Source organism: Ornithorhynchus anatinus, chromosome 11 (genome assembly GCF_004115215.2).
Source record: "Ornithorhynchus anatinus isolate Pmale09 chromosome 11, mOrnAna1.pri.v4, whole genome shotgun sequence".
NCBI classification, from domain to species: Eukaryota; Metazoa; Chordata; class Mammalia; order Monotremata; family Ornithorhynchidae; genus Ornithorhynchus; species Ornithorhynchus anatinus.
The window spans coordinates 52,950,344-52,969,662 of NC_041738.1; the positions used below are offsets into that span (position 1 = coordinate 52,950,344).

General features: G+C 48.1%; 1 protein-coding gene across 4 annotated transcripts in view; it reads right to left on the reverse strand.

The window, feature by feature from the left end:
- ARHGEF12 (Rho guanine nucleotide exchange factor 12) overlaps positions 1 to 13,896 on the reverse strand; it is a 138,647-nt gene extending 124,751 nt beyond the window's left edge. For all 4 annotated transcript variants that reach the window (XM_007668016.3, XM_039913490.1, XM_016227502.3 and 1 more), the window contains exon 1: positions 13,821 to 13,896. In XM_007668016.3, coding sequence (XP_007666206.2) covers positions 13,821 to 13,852 — 32 coding nt within the window. In that variant the 5' untranslated portion in view covers positions 13,853 to 13,896. The remainder of the gene's footprint in view (positions 1 to 13,820) is intronic.
- Between the last annotated feature and the right edge of the window lie 5,423 nt (positions 13,897 to 19,319).

Here is a 19,319-nt window from a genome sequence, read left to right on the forward strand (position 1 = left end):
AGACCATTCTTCCAAACAGAACAAACACTTGACAGAATCTACGACTCCCGCCCCCAGCCCCACGTTTCAACAAAAAAATATAAGAACGTACCTACTCCTAACATCTTTGTTCAACGGTGGACTGGTGAAACAGTCTCCCTTTCACTCCGCATTTCCCAAATCAGGAAAGAGGACATCCTCTAGGATTGGCCAGAGAGATCAGTCCAATAATTATAATCAACCTTATTCCTTCAGCCCTTGTGTTAATTTCCTCTAGACTGGAAGCTGGTCATGGGCAAGGAATATATCTGCTTATTGCTGAATTGTACTCTCCAAAGCACTTAGTACAGTGCTCTGCACACAGTAAGGGCTCAATAAATACAACTGAGTGAATGAATAAATTTCCGTTTTTGGAACTAGGATTGTGCCCTCTGACCTACTTAGCCATAATTAAAAGGTGGGTGGCTTTTCATCTGCATTGGCCTTAAAGCAGGCAACACGTCCGACTCAGCCGTCAGACTTTGTCTCTGGACCCTCGACCCCGCGCTGAGAAGCGTGGGCCCTCGGCACAAACCACGAACGCTCAGATGCCCACGTGGAGCCTGGTCCACGTGCCACCTACCAGCCGCCTTTAACCACCACTGTAATTCATGCCCCACTGAACGAGGACGCTACTGTCCCGCAGATGGCGGCCACAAATTGAATACCTGAGGGAATTATGGTTTGGTTTTGCTCTGATGCAAAAGTAGAAAAAAAAGCCAAGCAAACAACAGTTGTCACCATTGCAAGAATGGGTTGTCTGACTTTTCACAATTCCTATAGATTTACGTTCTTTACAAACACCACCAGGCAGACACGGGTCACTGGCAAGGAAAAAGAGCAAATATTTGCCTTGTTTTTATTTAGAAGCTACATTAAGGTGATTTTTCCACTGTATTTCCTGTTCAGGAGTGGAATTAATTATACAATCTGACTGGAAGAGAGAAACTGCAGCCACTTGGATGTTAATAACTTTTAATGTAAATGCTGTAATTCTTCTCTTTCCTGGTCCTCTCTCCCTTCTGAGCCGTCTGTGCATTTGGATCTGTGCCTATTGGTTGTCTGGTATTCTGGCTCAGTGGAAAGAGCACGGGCTTTGGAGTCAGGGCTCATGAGTTCGAATCCCAGCTCTGCCACTTGTCAGCTGTGTGACTGGGGGCAAGTCACTTAACTTCTCTGTGCCTCAGTTTCCTCATCTGTAAAATGGGGATTAAGACTGTGAGCCCCATGTGGGACAACCTGATTCCCCTATGTCTACCCCAGCGCTTAGAACAGTGCTCGGCACATAGTAAGCGCTTAACAAATACCAACATTATTCACCCCATAGCATTTATGCACAGATCTATAAATTATATGTTTATATTCATGGCTTTCTCTTCCTCTAGACTGTAAACCCGTTGTGGGCAGGGAATCTACCTACCAACTCTGTTTTACTGTAGTAATAATAATAATGGTATTTGTGAAGCACTTACTATGTGCCAGGCACTGTACTAAGCCCTGGTGTAGATACAGCAAAATGGGTTGGAAATAGTCCCTGTTCCACATGCGGCTCACAGTCTCAATCCCCATTTCCCAGATGAGGTAACTGAGGCACAGAGAAGTAAAGTGACTTGCCCAACATCACATAGCAGAAAAGTGGTGAAGCCAGGATTAGAACCCATGATCTTCTGACTCTCAGGCCTATGCTCTACCCACTACGCTATGCTGCTATACTCTCCTAAACATTTAGTACAGAGCTCTGCACACATTAAGCACTCAATAAACACCATAGATTGATTCCAAGAATAGCGAACAGGAAGCTAATTTACCAAGAGAAATCTGTTTGCCACACAGATTGTACCTATCCATTATTCAACTAAACTGATATCCATGGACAAGGCAATCTTGAAGGTATCAGCTGAAGATTTTTTTTTTAAGAATTTATCTGCTCATCACAATGCTGTCTCTCAAATTATAGTAATAGTATGCATTAAGCATTTACTGGGTGCAAAGCCCTTCACTAAGCACTGGAAAAGAACCCTCAGTTGGAAATTAGACATGGTCCCTGTTCCTAGGAGGGCTCACAATCTAGGAACAGGCACTGAATCCCCATTCTACAGATGAGGAAACTGAGGCCAAGAGAAGTTAAGTGACTTGCCCAAGGTCAGCCAGAAGGTCTGGAGAGAGCACCTGAGGGAAAGGGCCAAGAAGTCTGGGGTCCTATTAGTCAATTATATTTATTGAGTGCTTAACTATGTGTAGATCACTATACTAAGCATCTGGAAGGGTATAAGACACATTCTCTGCCCACAATAATAATAATTGTGGTATTTATTAAGCACTTACTATATGCCAAGCGTTGAACTAAGCTCTGGGGTAGGTTTAAGCTAATCAGGTTGGACTCGGTCTCTGTCCCATATGGGGCTCACAGTCTTACTTCCCATTTAAAGATGAGGGAACTGAGGCACAGAGAAGTGAAGTGACTTGCCCGAGGTCACACGACAGACAAGGGGCAGAGCTGGGACTAGAATCCAGGTCATTCTGACTCCCAGGCCCATGATGAGTCCACTGAGCACAGAGCTTGCAGATCTGGGTCAATCAGTGGTAGTTAGTGAGCGCTTACTATGTATGGAGCACAGTACTAAGCACTCAGGACAGTACAATACACTAGAATTAGTAGACAAAAGATCCCTGTCCTCGAGATGCTTACAGTCTAGTAGATTGGGATTCAGCAATGGAATCGCACGAAACTCCACAGAAGCCCCCTCCCTACCTTCCCCTCTGTTGGATTGTCTGGCCCAGAGGCCAGGAGCCAAGCTTGATTTGGTGGGCAGAAAACAGTTTGATCAACTCTACTGTATTGTACTTTCCTGAGAGTCCAGGACAGTGCTTTGTACACAGGAAGCACCCAAGAAATATGACTGATTGATAACTTATTTCAGTTGTTTTGCAAAGTGCAGATGGAGATGAGATTGGACATAAAGTAAGGCAGGGAGGAAAATGTGGGGGTTGCTTGGAAGTCAAGGGGTTGGTGGGTAAAGTGAGAGAAAGGGTGTGTGTATGTTGGGGGGGAGGGGGCGAGGGTGGCCAATATGGCCACATGGAAAGTGTGATAATCCTGACATTCTCATGGTTTGAAATAAATGCTGTTTCTTAACTTTGCCCCAGAGTTGGTTAATTCACACAGAGAACCCACATTACTGTATTTGTTATTAAGGCCTGGGAAGTGTTGGGCCAAAATGAAGACTTTTAACATTTTCAGACTGGAAAAATCAACTCATTCATCTCTCTCTGTGCGTGCATATATATATATATATTTAATAGTCATAATACACTTCCAATTTGGAAAAAGAGGCCTACTTCAAGTGTTCTCAAATGTCAGTATGCATAAGTTCCTAGGGTTGTGGTCTTTTCAACCCACTGGCTGAATGATTAAATGCACCGTTTTAACTTTGCCGAAATTATAGGCTCATTTCAAAATGGTTTTACGTCATCCTAGGAATGACTGGGCAAACCCTACAGGAGTCGCCTCTTTGCAAAACAAGGTAAGTGGAAGTAGGGGTTTTGAAAAGCACCTTCCCAGCCCCTCTGACGGTCCTGTCAGGACAGTAAATAAAAGGGCTGGGCCAAGAGCGCCCAGAAGCCGGGCCCCAGGAAGGCCCAGCAGTTGGGATTCCTTTCAATTGGCTGCCTTCCAACTGAGGCGCACCGAGAACTGCAATGCCGATCTGTTGCAATGTTATTTTTTCCAGAGCTTAATTACCTGCTTCACCCAAAGAAAGGAAGGGGAGTGGGAAGGGAAGTATTCTCCTCAGAGAAACCGAGAGCCTCCCCCAGAAAAGGACAAAATGAAATCCAAACATCTGTAATCCTCACAAATGCTGCCCACCCAACCCTTACCCTCCCATCGGGCTGCCAACCCGAACATCATCCCAAAATGCAAGAAGGCAGGAGCCAGTGGTAAACAGTGGACCCTCTTTCCTTCACGGGTTCCCGAAGCCTAATCCCTGGCTCCCAGTGGAAAGGCAAAATGTCTTACCTGGGGGCATGAGCTGGAGATGCTAACGACAAAGTCTCACTCATCAAAATTCGGGGCCGTCACTTTCTGCCGTCTCTGGATCCCTAACGCGACATAGCCAACTAAAACTCGGCAAAGGAGACGGCTCCCAAGTAGGAAAGGAAGGTCTCTCAATGAGGTGATTTTCCGTAGGAGTCCAGTTAAACAGGCGGAGAGCTCTGCTCTAGGCAATGAGTTCAGTGAACAAGTCTCAACCAGTGCCCGTCGTATTCTCAACCAGGGAGAGAATCTCAAAAAGCAAGCCTGTCTAGGGTAAAAACTTTGAAAAGAGATGAAAGAGTGAAAGAGGGGACTGGAAGAGGAGGAGGAGGATTTCCTGAGGCTGCAACAAGAGCAATTACTCTGGTAAAGAACCACATAACATGCAAACAGCCGTGCATCGTAGGGGTAGACAGCCTGTACTAACCAAATGAACATTTCAGTTGGAAACCTCTTTGAGTCTAGCCACTGGATGAACGCATTATTCACAACATCCCGGCCCCTTTCATCCCCTGAGCTCGACGTCCCTTACGAGTGCATTAATCCCACCCGTCACCGGCGAGGCCAGATATCAGACCAAACGATAACTGGGCACACCGACCCGACAGACTGTTTGAACGGTGCCCCGGCAGCGCTGCCTCCGAGAAGGCCTTGCCCAAACAACCAATAAAACAGGAAAGAGGCTGACGGGGCATGTGCCACCAACAATATCCGACAGATCAGACCGTCACCCACAAGAACCACTTCCCCTGAGTAAACCACAGAGACTGTGAAGGGCAAACCACAATAGATCAACTAGAGTCTCCTGACAGAGGCAGATCGCGGATCTAAAGTCTACCGAGGGGCAGGTCGGAGCACCTTCACGGGATTTTCGAGGTGCATTAAGCACAGAGTTCGGAGATTTGGAGCTCTTTCTTTTCAGGGAAGAGAGGCGCTTCACACCTCTTCCTCCAGGACGGATTTCACATCTAGCTGGGTACCCCCAACATATTGAGGAAATCCCCATGTTTTCTGTTGCAAGAGGAACAGCCCCTCACTGCTCAGCTGACTGCAAATGGTAAATGAAGATGGTATTTAAGCACTTACGATGCGCCAGGCACTGTAGTAAGTGCTGGGATGGATACTAGCAAATCGAGTTGGACACAGTCTCTGTCCCACGTGGGGTTCACAGTCTCAATCCCCATTTTACAGATGAGATAACTGAGGCACAGAGAAGTCAAGTGACTTGCCCAAGGTCACCCAGCAGATAAGTGGCAGAGCCAGGATTAAAACCCATGACTTTCTGACTCCCAGGCCCATGCTCTAATCTCCATGCCAGGCTGCTTCTCAAATGCCACACTGACTTCCTGGGGTTTATAACTGAAAACTAAAAATAAGGATTCAGATAGGAGCCATCCAAAACTTCTGGAGTACTGTTCTTGCAAACAAGATCCAGAGCTGAAGACAAGGGCTCACCCAGCCTTTCCCCTTAACGAATCCAGGTTTCCTACATTTCTTCTCATTCAGATCAATCCGTGGTATTTGCTGAGAAGCAGTGTGGCCTCGTGGATAGACTACGGGCCCGGGTACTAGTCCCGGCTCCGCTGCTTGTCTGCTGTGACCTTGGGCAAGCCAGTTCACTTCTCTGTGCCTCAGTTACCTCATCTGTTATATGGGGATTAAGACTGTGAGACCCATGTAGGACAGGCAGTGTGTCCAACCTGAATAGCTATCTACCCCAGCACTTAATAAAGGGCCTAGCACATAGTAAGCACTTAAGTACCATTAAAAATAAAAATTGAGCATTTACTGTGGGAGGAGCACTGTACTAAGTGCTTGGGAAAGGACACTAATAGAGTAGGGGAGCTACTGCCCACAGGGATCTTATAGTCTCGGAGCTTACAGGCACTTACAGCTTGCCATTTTACAGTTTTCGGAACTTCTGTTCCCTCCAGACCCAGGGCAGGAAACCTAATTCTTCATAGGCCACTAGCTTCTCCTGCCTCTCACTGGGAAGTCATCCAGGCATGTCATGTGACTATTAGTTCAGAAACCAAAGCTCAGCATTCAAATTAGTGAAGATCCTGTTTTGATAGGACTCTGAACTTCGTCAGCTGCACTGAAGCATGCTGCTTCAGTGACGCAACCTTGCTATATTTCTCGGTTTAAACATAAATAAATAAATAAATAAATAAATAAATAAATAAATAAATAAATAACCAAATGAGGAATTTTCAGCAGTTCAGGATTAAAAACAAATTCATCACTCCGCTTCAGCAATATCAAGCAAATCACTGAAATGACTCATTTCTTTCGGGAGTGTTCCAGGAGCTAGAAGTTGTCACCAACTTGTCCCCATAAGAGGATGACTTTTATGTATTAGTAAAGATGTTTGTTGATCAGAACTGTAAAATCCATCTTTTTTTTTGCTTTATAGTATTTCTTAGGCACTTTCTACTTGCCAGGCCCCGTACTAAGCACTGGGGTGGAAACAAGCTAATCGTGTTGGATACGGTCCATGTCCCACAGGGGATTCACAGTCCAATCCCCATCTGACATACGAGGGAACTGAGGCACAGAGACGTTAAGTGACTTGCCCAAGGTCACAAAACAGACAAGTGGAGGAGCCGGGATTAGAACCCAGGTCCTCTGACTCCCAGGCCCAGGCTTTATCCACTGGGCCATGCTGCTCCCCACTCCAAACAAACTTAGGCGCTTCAAAGGCATCACTAGATTCGCCCCCTGCACTAAAGCCAGCTTTAAGTCACTCTCACGGGGGAAGCTAAAATTGTCAGTGAAAAAAACTGTGGGAGAAGAGCCCGTTTCTCTAGCTCCACGGTGGGGAGTTGGGGGTTCGCTTAATGCTGGGCAATACAGTAATGAGAAAAGAAGACATACGTCAATTGAGCTTTACTGCAGTACTTACGACTAAAGCAACACGGTAACCACTACCGGATCTCAGCCATCGAGACGCGAGGGACCACAGGGAACGGCCAAATAGATAGATGCCGACAAAGTAGAGGTACAGTGACAGCTTATTTGATTTGGGGTTAAACACACTTAAGGAGCCACCATCCAGAACAGGCCATAACAGCGCAGCAAAACCGTTCCAAGAGCACGGCAGGCGGCTCAAGTTCAGACCGAGAATGCTGCATTCAAACATGTAGACAAACTGGGAATTTAGAGGAGATCGACTAAAGCGATTAAAAAGCTGGAGGGACTGATTTATGCGAAGAGATTACATGGACAATTTATATGGTTTTAGCCAAGTAAAGAAGAAGGGGAAGGGGGAATGGTAACTCTCTTCACCCTTTAGATGATCTGTAAACATGAAAAAGGGGAAGAGGACTCTGCTTGGTACAGAGAGCATAAGAAAGCAATGGAACAAACTTGAAAAGAACATTTAGGCTGAGGAGCAGGGAAAACTTCCTGACGGCGAGATCTGTCAGATTATAGTCCCTTCTCCCGAGGAAGTGACGGGAATGCCACACCCTTGAGATACTCAAAGTTAGACCGGACGGGTACTAGAAAGTGTCCTGCCGAGAATAATCGGTTCTGATCTGGAAGGAGCGAGGCAAACTCTCGTGTGGTGAAGGACAAAGCCAAATGAATACCTGGGTACTACTCAGGCACGCACGACGAAATGCATCCAATACCCATTTGAGTACTCTTATTCCACTGAGGGCAGATGAATATTTCTAGGCTTGCATCTGTTTGGCCACCCAGAATTTTGGATATTTCTAACTTGATTTTTAAGAAACCCACAAGCCAACAGCTGCCACACAAAGGCTTCAAGGGCATCAAAAAGCAGTCACCAAAACTGAGTGAGAAAGGAGGAGGCTAGACAAGGGGATAACGCAGACTGCATGATTGAGCAGAAAAAAAAAGTCTGTACTAAGAAGTCTTTTACACCTAGAAACATCTCTCCCAAGTGTAGATTATGTGATCGATTTATAAAGTGCTTTCTAAACTGTAGTGAAGCATATTTAACTCGGTTATTTTTTTAAAAAAAGGCTTCTATTAAGAAAAAAAAAAAGCAGCTGATGGTCCTCTGAATGCTTATGCATAGCTCCAACTGAGTAAATCCAGAATGTGAGGTAAGTGCAGGCCTTAGACAACTCTGTGACCCTGGCTAATCATTTAAAGTTCCTCTGAAGGAGAAACAAACACCGGAGGGCCTTCCCAAAATCTCAGAAAGGGACAAGGAAACGGAACACCAACTTTACCATTAACCATAGGACCCGGAGATCTCAGACCAGACTGCTGTCATCACCAGAGACCTTCGTCCCGCTGATTACAGCATTTTTGGTGGCTCCCTTGAAGGTTCCAAAAATTCCCCAAGAGCCTAAGGCCATTTTTAGTCACAGAAAATATACCTTTAGGTTAAGAGAAAACGATGACTGGGCAGCCTGATAAGAAACAGAAACTTGTGCTGTCCATACCACAGCAAAGATTGAGGGGGCGGAGTTCTATTCCTGGCTTTGCAACTGACATGATGTGACCTTGGGAGAAAGTCATTTAGCCTCTCAATTGAGCTTCAACTTTCTCAACTGTGAAAGGGAAAACGGACCAGATTTCATGTGTAAGATTCCTTCCTTTGACCAGAGGGAGTGCAAGTCCATTTTTTCTTGGGTGGAAAGGCTCCCAAAGCAGATAAAAGGCAAATGATTGGAAGGATGCCAACTGGGGACTTGTACATCTGGGACCACCAGGAGGGTTGTAATCATCAATAAGGTGAACGGGCATTAGCAACTCCATTGGGGAGCTAATAATTATTACTAATTAAGGTATCAGTTAAGCACTTACAATGGGTCGAGCACTGTTCTAAGCGCTGCAGTAGACAAGATTTAATCAGGTTGGACGCAGTCCCTGTCCCACACGGGGCTTACAGTCTAAGAGGGAGTAGGATTTAATCCCCATTTTACATTCGAAGATTCTCCCTCATAATAACCACTTTCCTTGTTACCCTAAAAGAAAACCCTCTGCACTTCACCACTCGCCAGGAGACTTCCCGATTATCATACAGTCTGGGACAGAAGAAATGCATTTGGGAAGATTGGAAACATTTAGGACCTGTTACGCACTTGATGATCCCAGGGAAATAAATGTGTAAAGTTACCACCCTCGAAATGCACAGCCTAAAAGTTGAAGTCTTAAAGAAACAAAACTCAATTACTCACAGACTGCTTATGCTCTTTCTGCTGCTCAAATAAAACCAAACGTTGAAAGGTGCAACCTTTTCCCAGAAAGAGTCTGGGATGCAAGACAACAACTAGTTAAACTGTACAGGGAGGAAAGGAAGGGAAGGGGAATGAATGTGTTAATATAACTGCAAAGTAATAACAGGATACAACAGGGTTCTGGGCACCCTAAATGACCAATCGGAGCTTGAACACAGCTGAATTCCATCCCAGCCCCAGCACGTCCCTGCTAAGAAGAATAAAACCCTTATCTTGTTCAGCCATGTGTCGCCTGCCACAAACTGCAAAACAGAGCAACGCCCAAAGCCAGCCTGTCGGTTTTCAGCTGGGGACGGGACAGACACTGCAGTCAGAAGCGCCACAATGAAAGAACACTAACTTACACAAAGCTGGGCTGGAGGTTTTGCACACACTAGACAACAAAGCCGTAATACATACTTCCAACTTGAAAGGACCTTAACAGGCCATACTCGCACTGGTGGCTTGCCAATAGCTCCGGGCCCAGTTGTCAGACACCTACCATGCCATGGGTACTTCCTCCCAGTTGGAAGAGGGAATGAAAAAGGGGGAGTGCGGTGGGTGTGGCACAAAGGGAGAGGAAAAAAGGGTCAGGTGGAAAGATGGGCACCGGGGAGAAACTGGAAGCATTATTGTTTGAGGGCTCCATGACATGAATATATAAAAATACTACACTAGAACTTCTAGAATGCAACTCATCATGCATTCATGTCCATACTAAGGGTCAGATGAAACAATACTAAGCTTCTGAATTTTTAAAAAGCAACAAAAGTGGAAGTAACCCATGAATGGGGAAGAATAGAAACCTAAAATACTCACAGTGTTGTTTAGGAGAGAGCCCTCACTCGGGGAAAAGAAGTAGAAAACAAGCCATCAGCCAACAGTAATAATAATATTTCTTATTATGTGCCAAGCACTGAGATATAAGATAATCAAGGTCCCATGGGACTCAAATCTAAGAAGGAGGGAGATCGTGTACGGAATCCCCATTTTGTGGATGAGAGACCCGAGGCACAGAGCAGTTAAGTGACCTTCCCAAGGTCACACAGTAGACAAGTGGCAGAGCTGGGATTAGAACCCAGGTCTTCTGACTGCCAGGCCCGCGCTCTTTCCACTAGGCTACACTACTTTTCCCATGGGCCCATGTTTACATCCTCAAACTTGGCACACATAGGTTAAAAACTTTTTTAAGTTCTGAAGACTTGATTTTAAATCTATACCCCTACCAGTAAACCACCCTACAGACCACCTAATGGCTTCACCACCAAGAGAGTTACTGGAATGTTTTTTCATTGCACCTGACACTCAAATCAATGGAATTTGCTGAGCACTTACTGTGTACGGAGCACTATACTAAGCACTTGGGAAAATGCAATATAACAGAGTCGGTAGATGTGATCCCTGCCCGCAAGGAGCTGACAGTCTACAGTCTCCAGGATCCCACGGTAAAGGGGTTCTTTCTACCCTCGGAATTGAGAACTACTGGGGATGGCCCAAGAGGATCCTTTAGCCTTTCCTTGTTGATGAGCTTCCTCTCCCCTAACTAGCTCTAAAAAGGCTCTTCCTTCTGACTTGTCCTTTGCTGCCTGAGGTCGGCTGAGGAGCAGCGAGTCCTAGTGGATAGAGCCCGGGCCTGGAAGTCAGAAGGACCTAAGTTCTAGTTCCGGCTCCACCACTTGTCTGCTGTGTGACCTTGGGCGAGTCACTTAAATTCTCTGTGCCTCAGTTACCTCATCTGTAAAATGGGGATTATGACCGTGAGCCCTACGTGGGACATGGACTGTGTCCAACCTGACTACCTTGCATCTACCCCAGCACTTAGAACAGTGCCTGGCACATAGTACCTGCTTAACAAATGCCATAAAAAAACATTACAGGCAATATAAAACCCCATTTTCTCAACATACTTCGAGCATTCTATAGCATGTCCACAAAAAGTACAAGAGGGAGGAAAAAAAAACATCCAGCACAGACCAGCAAGGTTCAAGTGGTTTGTTTAACCAATCCTATTTGTTGAGCACTTACTGTGTGCGGAGGTAACTGCCTGGAGGGTTATTAGACGATCCTGGTGTGAAATGAATTGGAGGCCCTAGGTTTAGTTTCTTCTGGAATCGAATCCAACCAGCATCCCAGGGAAAACCACCGCAACTGTACCTAATCAGTCTTCTGCCTACTGCCTCGCCAGCCAGGATGACTGCTAAATGAGCTGGGAAGGGCCTTGGCCCTCAGTTATCCTCAGGAGCAAAACATCTTACTCGGGAGGGGGAGGGGAGAAAACGGTGGGGGCGGGGGGGTGGGGAGCGTAAGCAAAGATAGACACTGGCTGCATCTGCTCTGCAGATAAAGAGAACCTGTCAACATTTTGCTAAAACCAAAAGCTCATTAAAAAAAGAACACCACAAAACAGGAACACAGGCAGACGGTTTGAACGTTTCAGTGGCATGCTTGAGGTGACCAGGCATGTGACATTATGGAAAGCATCAACAGGAAGAGGAAGTGTTTCTTCTGTTTCTCTGGTAGCTGTTCTCGTATGATAATGGAATTCAGCCCTTTTTTTTTTTTTAAAGTCAACAAATGAGTCTACCCACTGGGTGTAACATTTTGAAAGTCACCCACTTTTTGTAGAAACTCCATTGTTCTACCATTCGCCAAGATGCTGTAAGGTACATGTCCTTTTCTGAACAATACATTCACTTTACTCCATCTCAAATTCAGCTCCTCTAGCTACTTTTATGATGTGAAAGAAGCTTTAGTATTGTAAAGACATGGAGACTAGATTCCAGTCCTTGTCACAGAGGACAAAAAAACAATGCAATCCCTATACGAAATACAAACCCACTCACCACATTAATGAACTGCAGGACGCAACTGGAATTAAGTATTTTCATAATCAAAGTAAAACTCAGTATGTGACTGGATGTTAACTTTTCCCTGAAATAACTGCAGGGCTATTTCTCAAATGCCGAGCTGACCTGACATAATAATAATAATAATAACTACGAGACTTGGTAAGCGCTAGGGACCATGCACTATTCTAAGCACTGGGGTAGACACAAGGTAATCAGTTTGTCCCATGTGGGGCTCACAGTCTTAATCTCCATTTTACAGAGGAGGTAACTGAGGCACAGAGAACTTGAGTGGTTTGCCCAAAGTCACACAGCAGACAACTGACAGAGCCGGGATTAGAATCCACGTCCTCTGACTCCCAAGCCTGTTGACTTGATGGATTCTCGATCCACAAGCTAAATGGGGTAAAGAGCAAACAACACCTCTATCACCAGCACCTTCCAAACGCACACCTCCTACCCATTCTATTTCTGCCCAGTATCTGGGAAGGCCAATGTTCCTGAAAATGCCTCAATTCGGATAAAAAGCTGTTGTCTCCGTTCACATTTTCATTCCAACACCAGCCAAGTATTAACCCAGAAAGCGTCTGATAATGTTATTATCTTAGCATCTTCCAGATCACCATTTGGGAGCGTAGACCTTCCCACATCACTCTGCACAACACCCAGAGCAGAACCCCCATGCAGCAATCCCCAAATCCCAAGAAGGCAAAGAGAAGGGGCAAATCTACCCAGGGTGGCTAATCCCGAGCCAGGCCACTGGTCTAATGGGTCACACGTTGACCTTCACCCAAAGTGACCTTTCTCCGTCCGCTCGCTGCCCCAGGAAAAGCAAGGCGCATACCATCACTTTCGACTCTCCTCTGCCCTCTTCTACCATTCTGCCATTCCACAAATGGCAAATCCCAAACTTGACGCCATCTACATTTTCCTCAAAACTCTACACCCCATTTCAAGTGCCACACTGCCCTCCCGTTTCGTTCGGGATGGACGTGTCCTTTGGGCCACTCTTCCAAGATAATAATAATAATGTTGGTATTAAGCGCTTATTATGTGCAGAGCACTCTTCTAAGCGCTGGGGTAGATACAGGGTAATAATAATGTTGGTATTTAAGCACTTACTATGTGCAGAGCACTGTTCTAAGCGCTGATAATAATGGTATTCATTAAGCACTTTCTATGTGCCAAGAACTGTTCTAAGAGCTGGTAGATACAAGGTGATGAGGTCGTCCCACGTGGGGCTCACAGTCTTAAGGTCCATTTTACATATGAGGTAACTGAGGCACCGAGAAGTTAAGAGACTGGCCCGAAGTCACACAGCGGATCAGTGGCGGAGTTGGCATTAGAACCCACCACAACCTCTGACTCCCAAGCCTGGGCTCTTTCCACTAAGCCACGCCGCTTCCCACGGGAGGTTCCCAGTCTTCATCCCCATTTTACAGAGGTGGTCACTGAGGCCCAGAGGAGTGAAGTGACTTGCCCACAGTCACACGGCTGAGCTTCTAGTGTTCCACTCTCAACTTCAATCCACCGGGTGGTCCGGCAGCGGCTCTCCATGACTTGCCCGGGGCCAGAGCAAATCCAATCTCGGTTTCCCAAGCCTGGCAACCTCGACTGCTCAAAAGCAACCGGTTGTCGCCCCAAGAAGTCGGTCAGCCATCCCGACCGGGTAAAAGGGCCCCCTCCCCGTGAACCTTCCACCCAGAGATGTTTCATACTGACCTGTCCGTGATAGTAGACTGTGTGCCACTCATTGGGGCCCTTTGGCGAGAGGTCGTTCCTTATCCAACTTGCATTTTACAACTTCTTTAAACACCCCTCCCCACCCCCCACCCCCCCGCGGCTTGCACGCCCTACTCCCGAAGAGTTCCCAAAGAAGTCCGATTGGAAAAATTCCCAGTCACCGAGAAAATCCACTTCTTCGGCGTGGAGGGGGGAGAAGGGAGGGGGGTGAGGAGGGGCTGAGGGGGAGGGGCGGCTGGCTGGGAAAAACAAACTCCTTCGCCCGGCGGCGATGGTCTCGGAGTCCTCCAGAGGAGGGATGCTGCGGCTCGGCTGTAAATCCTCGGGGTGGGCAGCCCGGGAGGCCGGGATGGAGGAGGGGGCTGCCAAGTGGGGGTCGCTTCAGACCCGGGGCAGGAGGAGGGGGCTGCCGAGTGGGGGTCAATTCAGGCTTCAGGAAGGTGGCAGAGGGCAGCACCCAGGCAGGAGGAGAGGGCTGCCAAGTGGCCGTCACTTCAGTGCCCAGGAAGGTGGCAGAGGGCAGCCCCCAGGGCAGGAGCAGAAGGCTGCCAAGGTGGGGTCACTTCAGTGCCCAGCAAGATGGCAGGGGGCAGCCCCCCGGGCAGGAGTAGAAGGTTGCCAAGTAGGGGGTCACTTCAGTGCCCAGGAAGGTGGCAGGGGGCAACCCCCAGGGCAGGAGCAGGGGGCTGCCAAGTGGGGGCCACTTCAGTGCCCAGGCAGGTGGCAGAGGGCAGCTCTCCGGGCAGGAGAGGACTGCCAAGTAGGGGCCACTTCGGTGCCCAGGCAGGTGGCGGGGGGCAGCCCCCAAGGCAGGAGCAGAGGGCAGCCAAGTGGGGGCCACTTCAGGGCCCAGGAAGGTGGCAGGGGGCAACCCCCAGGGCAGGAGCAGAGGGCTGCCAAGTGGGAGCCACTTCGGTGCCCAGGCAGGTGGCAGGGGGCAGCCCCCGGGGCAGTAGGAAAGGGCTGCCAAGTGGGGGCCACTTCGGTGCCCAGGCAGGTGGCAGAGGGCAGCCCCCCGGGCAGGAGCAGAGGGCTGCCAAGCGGGGGGAGGTGTCTTCAGGCCCCGGGCAGGGCTGAGGGGGTCAGCCGCCGGGCAGTCCTGGGTGGGTGCGGGGTCTGTGTGTCCCGATGCCCGCACCGCCCCGGAGGAGGACCGGACTCCCGCTGCCGCCGGCACGTCAGGCCCGAGGCCCCTGCTGTCCGTCCGGCCGGGAGGGTCGGGGCGGCGGCGGCCTCTCGGCCCGTCCCGCCCGGGCGAGCTCCATGTCCCGGCTTTAACCCCCGAGGTCGAGGCGGCGGTGAGGGAGGAGGAGGACGACGACGAGGAGGAGGAGGAGGAGGAGGAGGAGGAGGGTGTCTCTGCCTCTCAGGGCCGCGGGCCGCTCCCCATCCCCTCGGGGCCCGGACTCTCCCCGGTCAGCGGCGGCTGAGGCGGCTCCTCCCCGGCCCGGCGGCGGCGGGGTGCGCGGGAAGCGTCGGGGAGCGGGAGGAGGGAGGCCCGGCGGGGTCGGTGTCGTCGTCGTCGGTGTCCCCTCAGGACCGGCCGTCGTCGTCCCGCGGGGCAGGCGCGAGCATGCGCACTCGGGGGCCGGTTAGCGCCGAGGGGAGGGCGGGGGCAGGAGGAGGTGCGCGCGGCGGAGCGCCCGGCCGCGCGCGCGCGGGTTCCGCTTCCGGTTCTGGCCTTTCCAGGCCCCGTCCCGCCCCCCCCCCCCCCCAATCACCGCCCGCCGAGCGTCCGCATCACCCGGATTCCTCCGCGGGGACGCAGCGCCTCCGCGACCCTCGCCGACGACCCAGCGCCGCGGCGGACCCGCGGGGGGACAGGCGCCCCAAATTCCCCCCACTCTGCGGCTCCCCCTTACCGCGCCTCGGACACCTGGTGGTCCAGGCCCCCCGAGACCCGGCATCACTCACTCAGTAATAATAATAATAATGGATGATGATAAATTTGTTAAGCGCTTACTATGGGCAAAGCACTGCTCTAGTAATAATAATGTTGGTATTTGTTAAGCACTTACTATGGGCAAAGCATTGCTCTAATCATGATGATGATGGTATCTGTTAAGCGCCTGCTATGGGCAAAGCACTGCTGTAATCATGATGATGATGGTATCTGTTAAGCGCTTGCTAGGTGCAAAGCACTGCTCTAAAGGTGATGATGATGGTATTTGTTAAGAGCCTACTATGGGCAAAGCACTGCTCTAATCATGATGATGATGGTATCTGTTAAGCACCTACTATGGGCAAAGCACTGCTCTAATCATGATGATGATGGTATCTGTTAAGCGCCTACTATGGGCAAAGCACTGCTCTAATCGTGATGATGATGGTATCTGTTAAGCGCTTGCTATGGGCAAAGCACTGCTCTAATCATGATGATGATGGTATCTGTTAAGCGCTTGCTATGGGCAAAGCACTGCTCTAATCATGATGATGATGGTATTTGTTAGGCACCTACTATGTGCAAAGCACTGCTCTAATCATGATGATGATGGTATCTGTTAAGCGCTTACTATGGGCAAAGTACTGTCCTAATGATGATGATGGTATCTCTTAAGCGCTTGCTATGGGCAAAGCACTGCTCTAATCATGATGATGATGGTATTTGTTAAGCGCTTACTATGTTCAAAGCACTGCTCTAATAATAATAATGTTGGTATTTGTTAAGCACTTAATATGTGCAGAGCACTGTTCTAAGCGCTGGGGTCGATACAGGGTAATCAGGTTGTCCCTCGTGAGGCTCACAGTCTTCATCCCCATTTTACAGATGAGGTAACTGAGGCCCAGAGAAGTGAAGTGACTTGCCCACAGTCACACAGCTGACAAGTGGCAGAGCAGGGATTAGAACCCATGACCTCTGACTTCCAGGCCCGGGCTCTTTCCACTGCTTCAATTTACAATTACCTCATTTTATATATGAGGTAACTGAGGCCCAGAGAAGCAAAGTGATTTGCCCAAAGTCAACACAGCTGACAGGTGGCGGAGGGGAGATTAAAACCCATGACCTCTGCTCCCAAATCCGTGCTCTTTCAGTCAGTCAGTCATTCAGTGGTATTTATTGAGCGGTTATTGCATGCAGGGCACTGTACTACGTGCCTGGGAGAGTCTGAGATAACAGAGTTGGTAGACGCATTCCCTGCCCACAAGCTCATAGTCTAGGGGATATGATGAGCTTCCTGGCCTCGATCCCAACTTGGGGGTGCTAAGATCGGGGACAGCCATTAATTACTCCATCAGTCAATCAGAGATATTTATTGAGGACTTACTATGTGCAGAGCACTATACTGAGCACTTGGTTGAGTGCAATATAATAGAATTAGCAAACATGCTTACTTCCAAAAATGAATTTACCGTCTATCGAGGCTTCCAACCCAAACACTGTTCTCAGTCCCAGCCTGAGGAATGAATTACCTTTTGCAAGCCTTCAGACCTTACCGACATCGAATGGATTTCGTATTTCCCACCTGAAAAAACTTCCCCCCCAGAACCTAGGTCTACCCCACATCGAGCCCCTTATTTGCACCCCCTAATCTGAGCCCTATGTGGGGCAAAGGCTGTGTCCCTTCATCAGGATCACTCAATCGATTAATTGTATTTATTGAGTGCTTACTGTATTCAGAGCACTGTAGACTGTAATCGCTCTAGACTGTAAGCTCCTTGTGGGCAGGGAACGTGTCTATGAAGTCTGTTATATTGCTCCATTGTACCCTCCAAAGCACTTTGTACAGTGCTCCACACACAGAAAATGCCCAATAAATGCGATTGATTGCTTACAATATAACAGAGTTGGTAGATAAGTTCCCAGCCCTATTTATTGAACATTTACTATGTACAGACCACTCTACTAAGCTCTTGGGAGAGTACACTACAACAGACTTGGCAGTCACATTCCCTGCCCATTCGATCCCACCTGATTATCTTGCATGTACCCCGGTGCTCAGAACAGTGCTCGGCACTTAGTAAGCACTTAATAAATATTATTATTTGTATTATTATGATCATTATTATCCCGTTACCTTCAGGAGCCCAGATTGGGTTCCCCAGATACTTGTCCACAACTATCCCTTTCCCCTACCACTCCACTGAGGAAGGTCTTCCTCACGAGGGGACATCCTCTTCCTCCTGTAGACTAATGAAAAGAGTACAGACCTGGGAGTCAGGAGACTGGGGTTCATTTAATCGCTCATTCAATCGCATTTATTGAGTACCTACTGTGTGCAAAGCACTGTACTAAGCGTATGGGAGAATACAATATAACAACAAACAGGTACAGTTCTTTGCCCACCACAAGCTCAGTCTAGAGGGTTCGAGTTCAGTCCTGCCTCTTCCCGGCTGTGTGCCTGGGAAAGACATGTAACCTCTCTGTGCCTCAGTTTCCTCATCTGTGAAATGGGTGACATCCCTTCTTAGGCGAGAGCCCCTTGTGGTAGAGAGGCTGTGTTTGATCTCCTTATCTTGCCTCCAACCCAGCACTTTGCGGCTCTTGGTACATAGTAAACTCTTAACAAATACCTTCATTATTATTGTCCTAGGAGGAATAGCTATAAAGGAGAACTTTGAGGCGGAGACCCTTCTGTTGTTACCAGACTCTAAGGCTTGCCAGCAGAAAATAGAACTTCTAAACTGTGGTGATTTCTACAGGCGTGGCTTCTTGGGGGGGAGGAGAGAGAGTTGGCATGTGCTGTGGTGTTTTTTAAAAAAAATCAGTGTAAAGCAGTCCTAAGGGCTGTGTAGAAAGCAATGGAGGTTTTGTAAATACAATAATAGGCTTCAAATTGCAGGTGTGGAAACAAACCTTCATCAGGGAGATTAATGAGTACTGTGTGTCCTTGCTGTTGCATCTTCGAGACATTTGCTTTGTGCATTATTTTTATAATTGCCCCCCTTCTTATGTTCAAAATTATTGTGTGCGTATATGTACAGGTAAACAAAGGAATTGCAGCATTTGGGGAACATAAAATTGCATTTGCATCAGGAAATAGAGAAGCAGCATTATCTATTGGAAAGGGCACAGGCCTGGGAGTCACAGGACCTGAGTTCTAACCCTGCTGCCACTTTCCTGCTCTGTGACCTTGGGCAAGTCACTTCCTCATCACTCACTTCCTAAATCAGCTGCCTCATCTGGAAAATGGGGATTAAGACTATGAGCCCCATGGGGGTCAGGGACTGTGTCCAACCCGATTTGCTTGTATACACCCCAGTACCGTGCTTGACAAATATCATTATTATTGTTATTATTGACAATAAGCACTCAGTAGGGTGCTGCACACAATAACTGCTCAATAAAATATGATTCAATAAATGAACCCTGGCTTTGCCATTTATCTGCTGTGACCAACAGAAAAGTCAACAAATTTCACTAAATTTATCTACACCTCTTTTCTCATCAGTAAAGGGAGGATTCAATACCTGTTCTCCCTCCTACTTAGACTATGATTCCCAAATGGGATAGGGACTGTATTATCAGATTAGCACTTA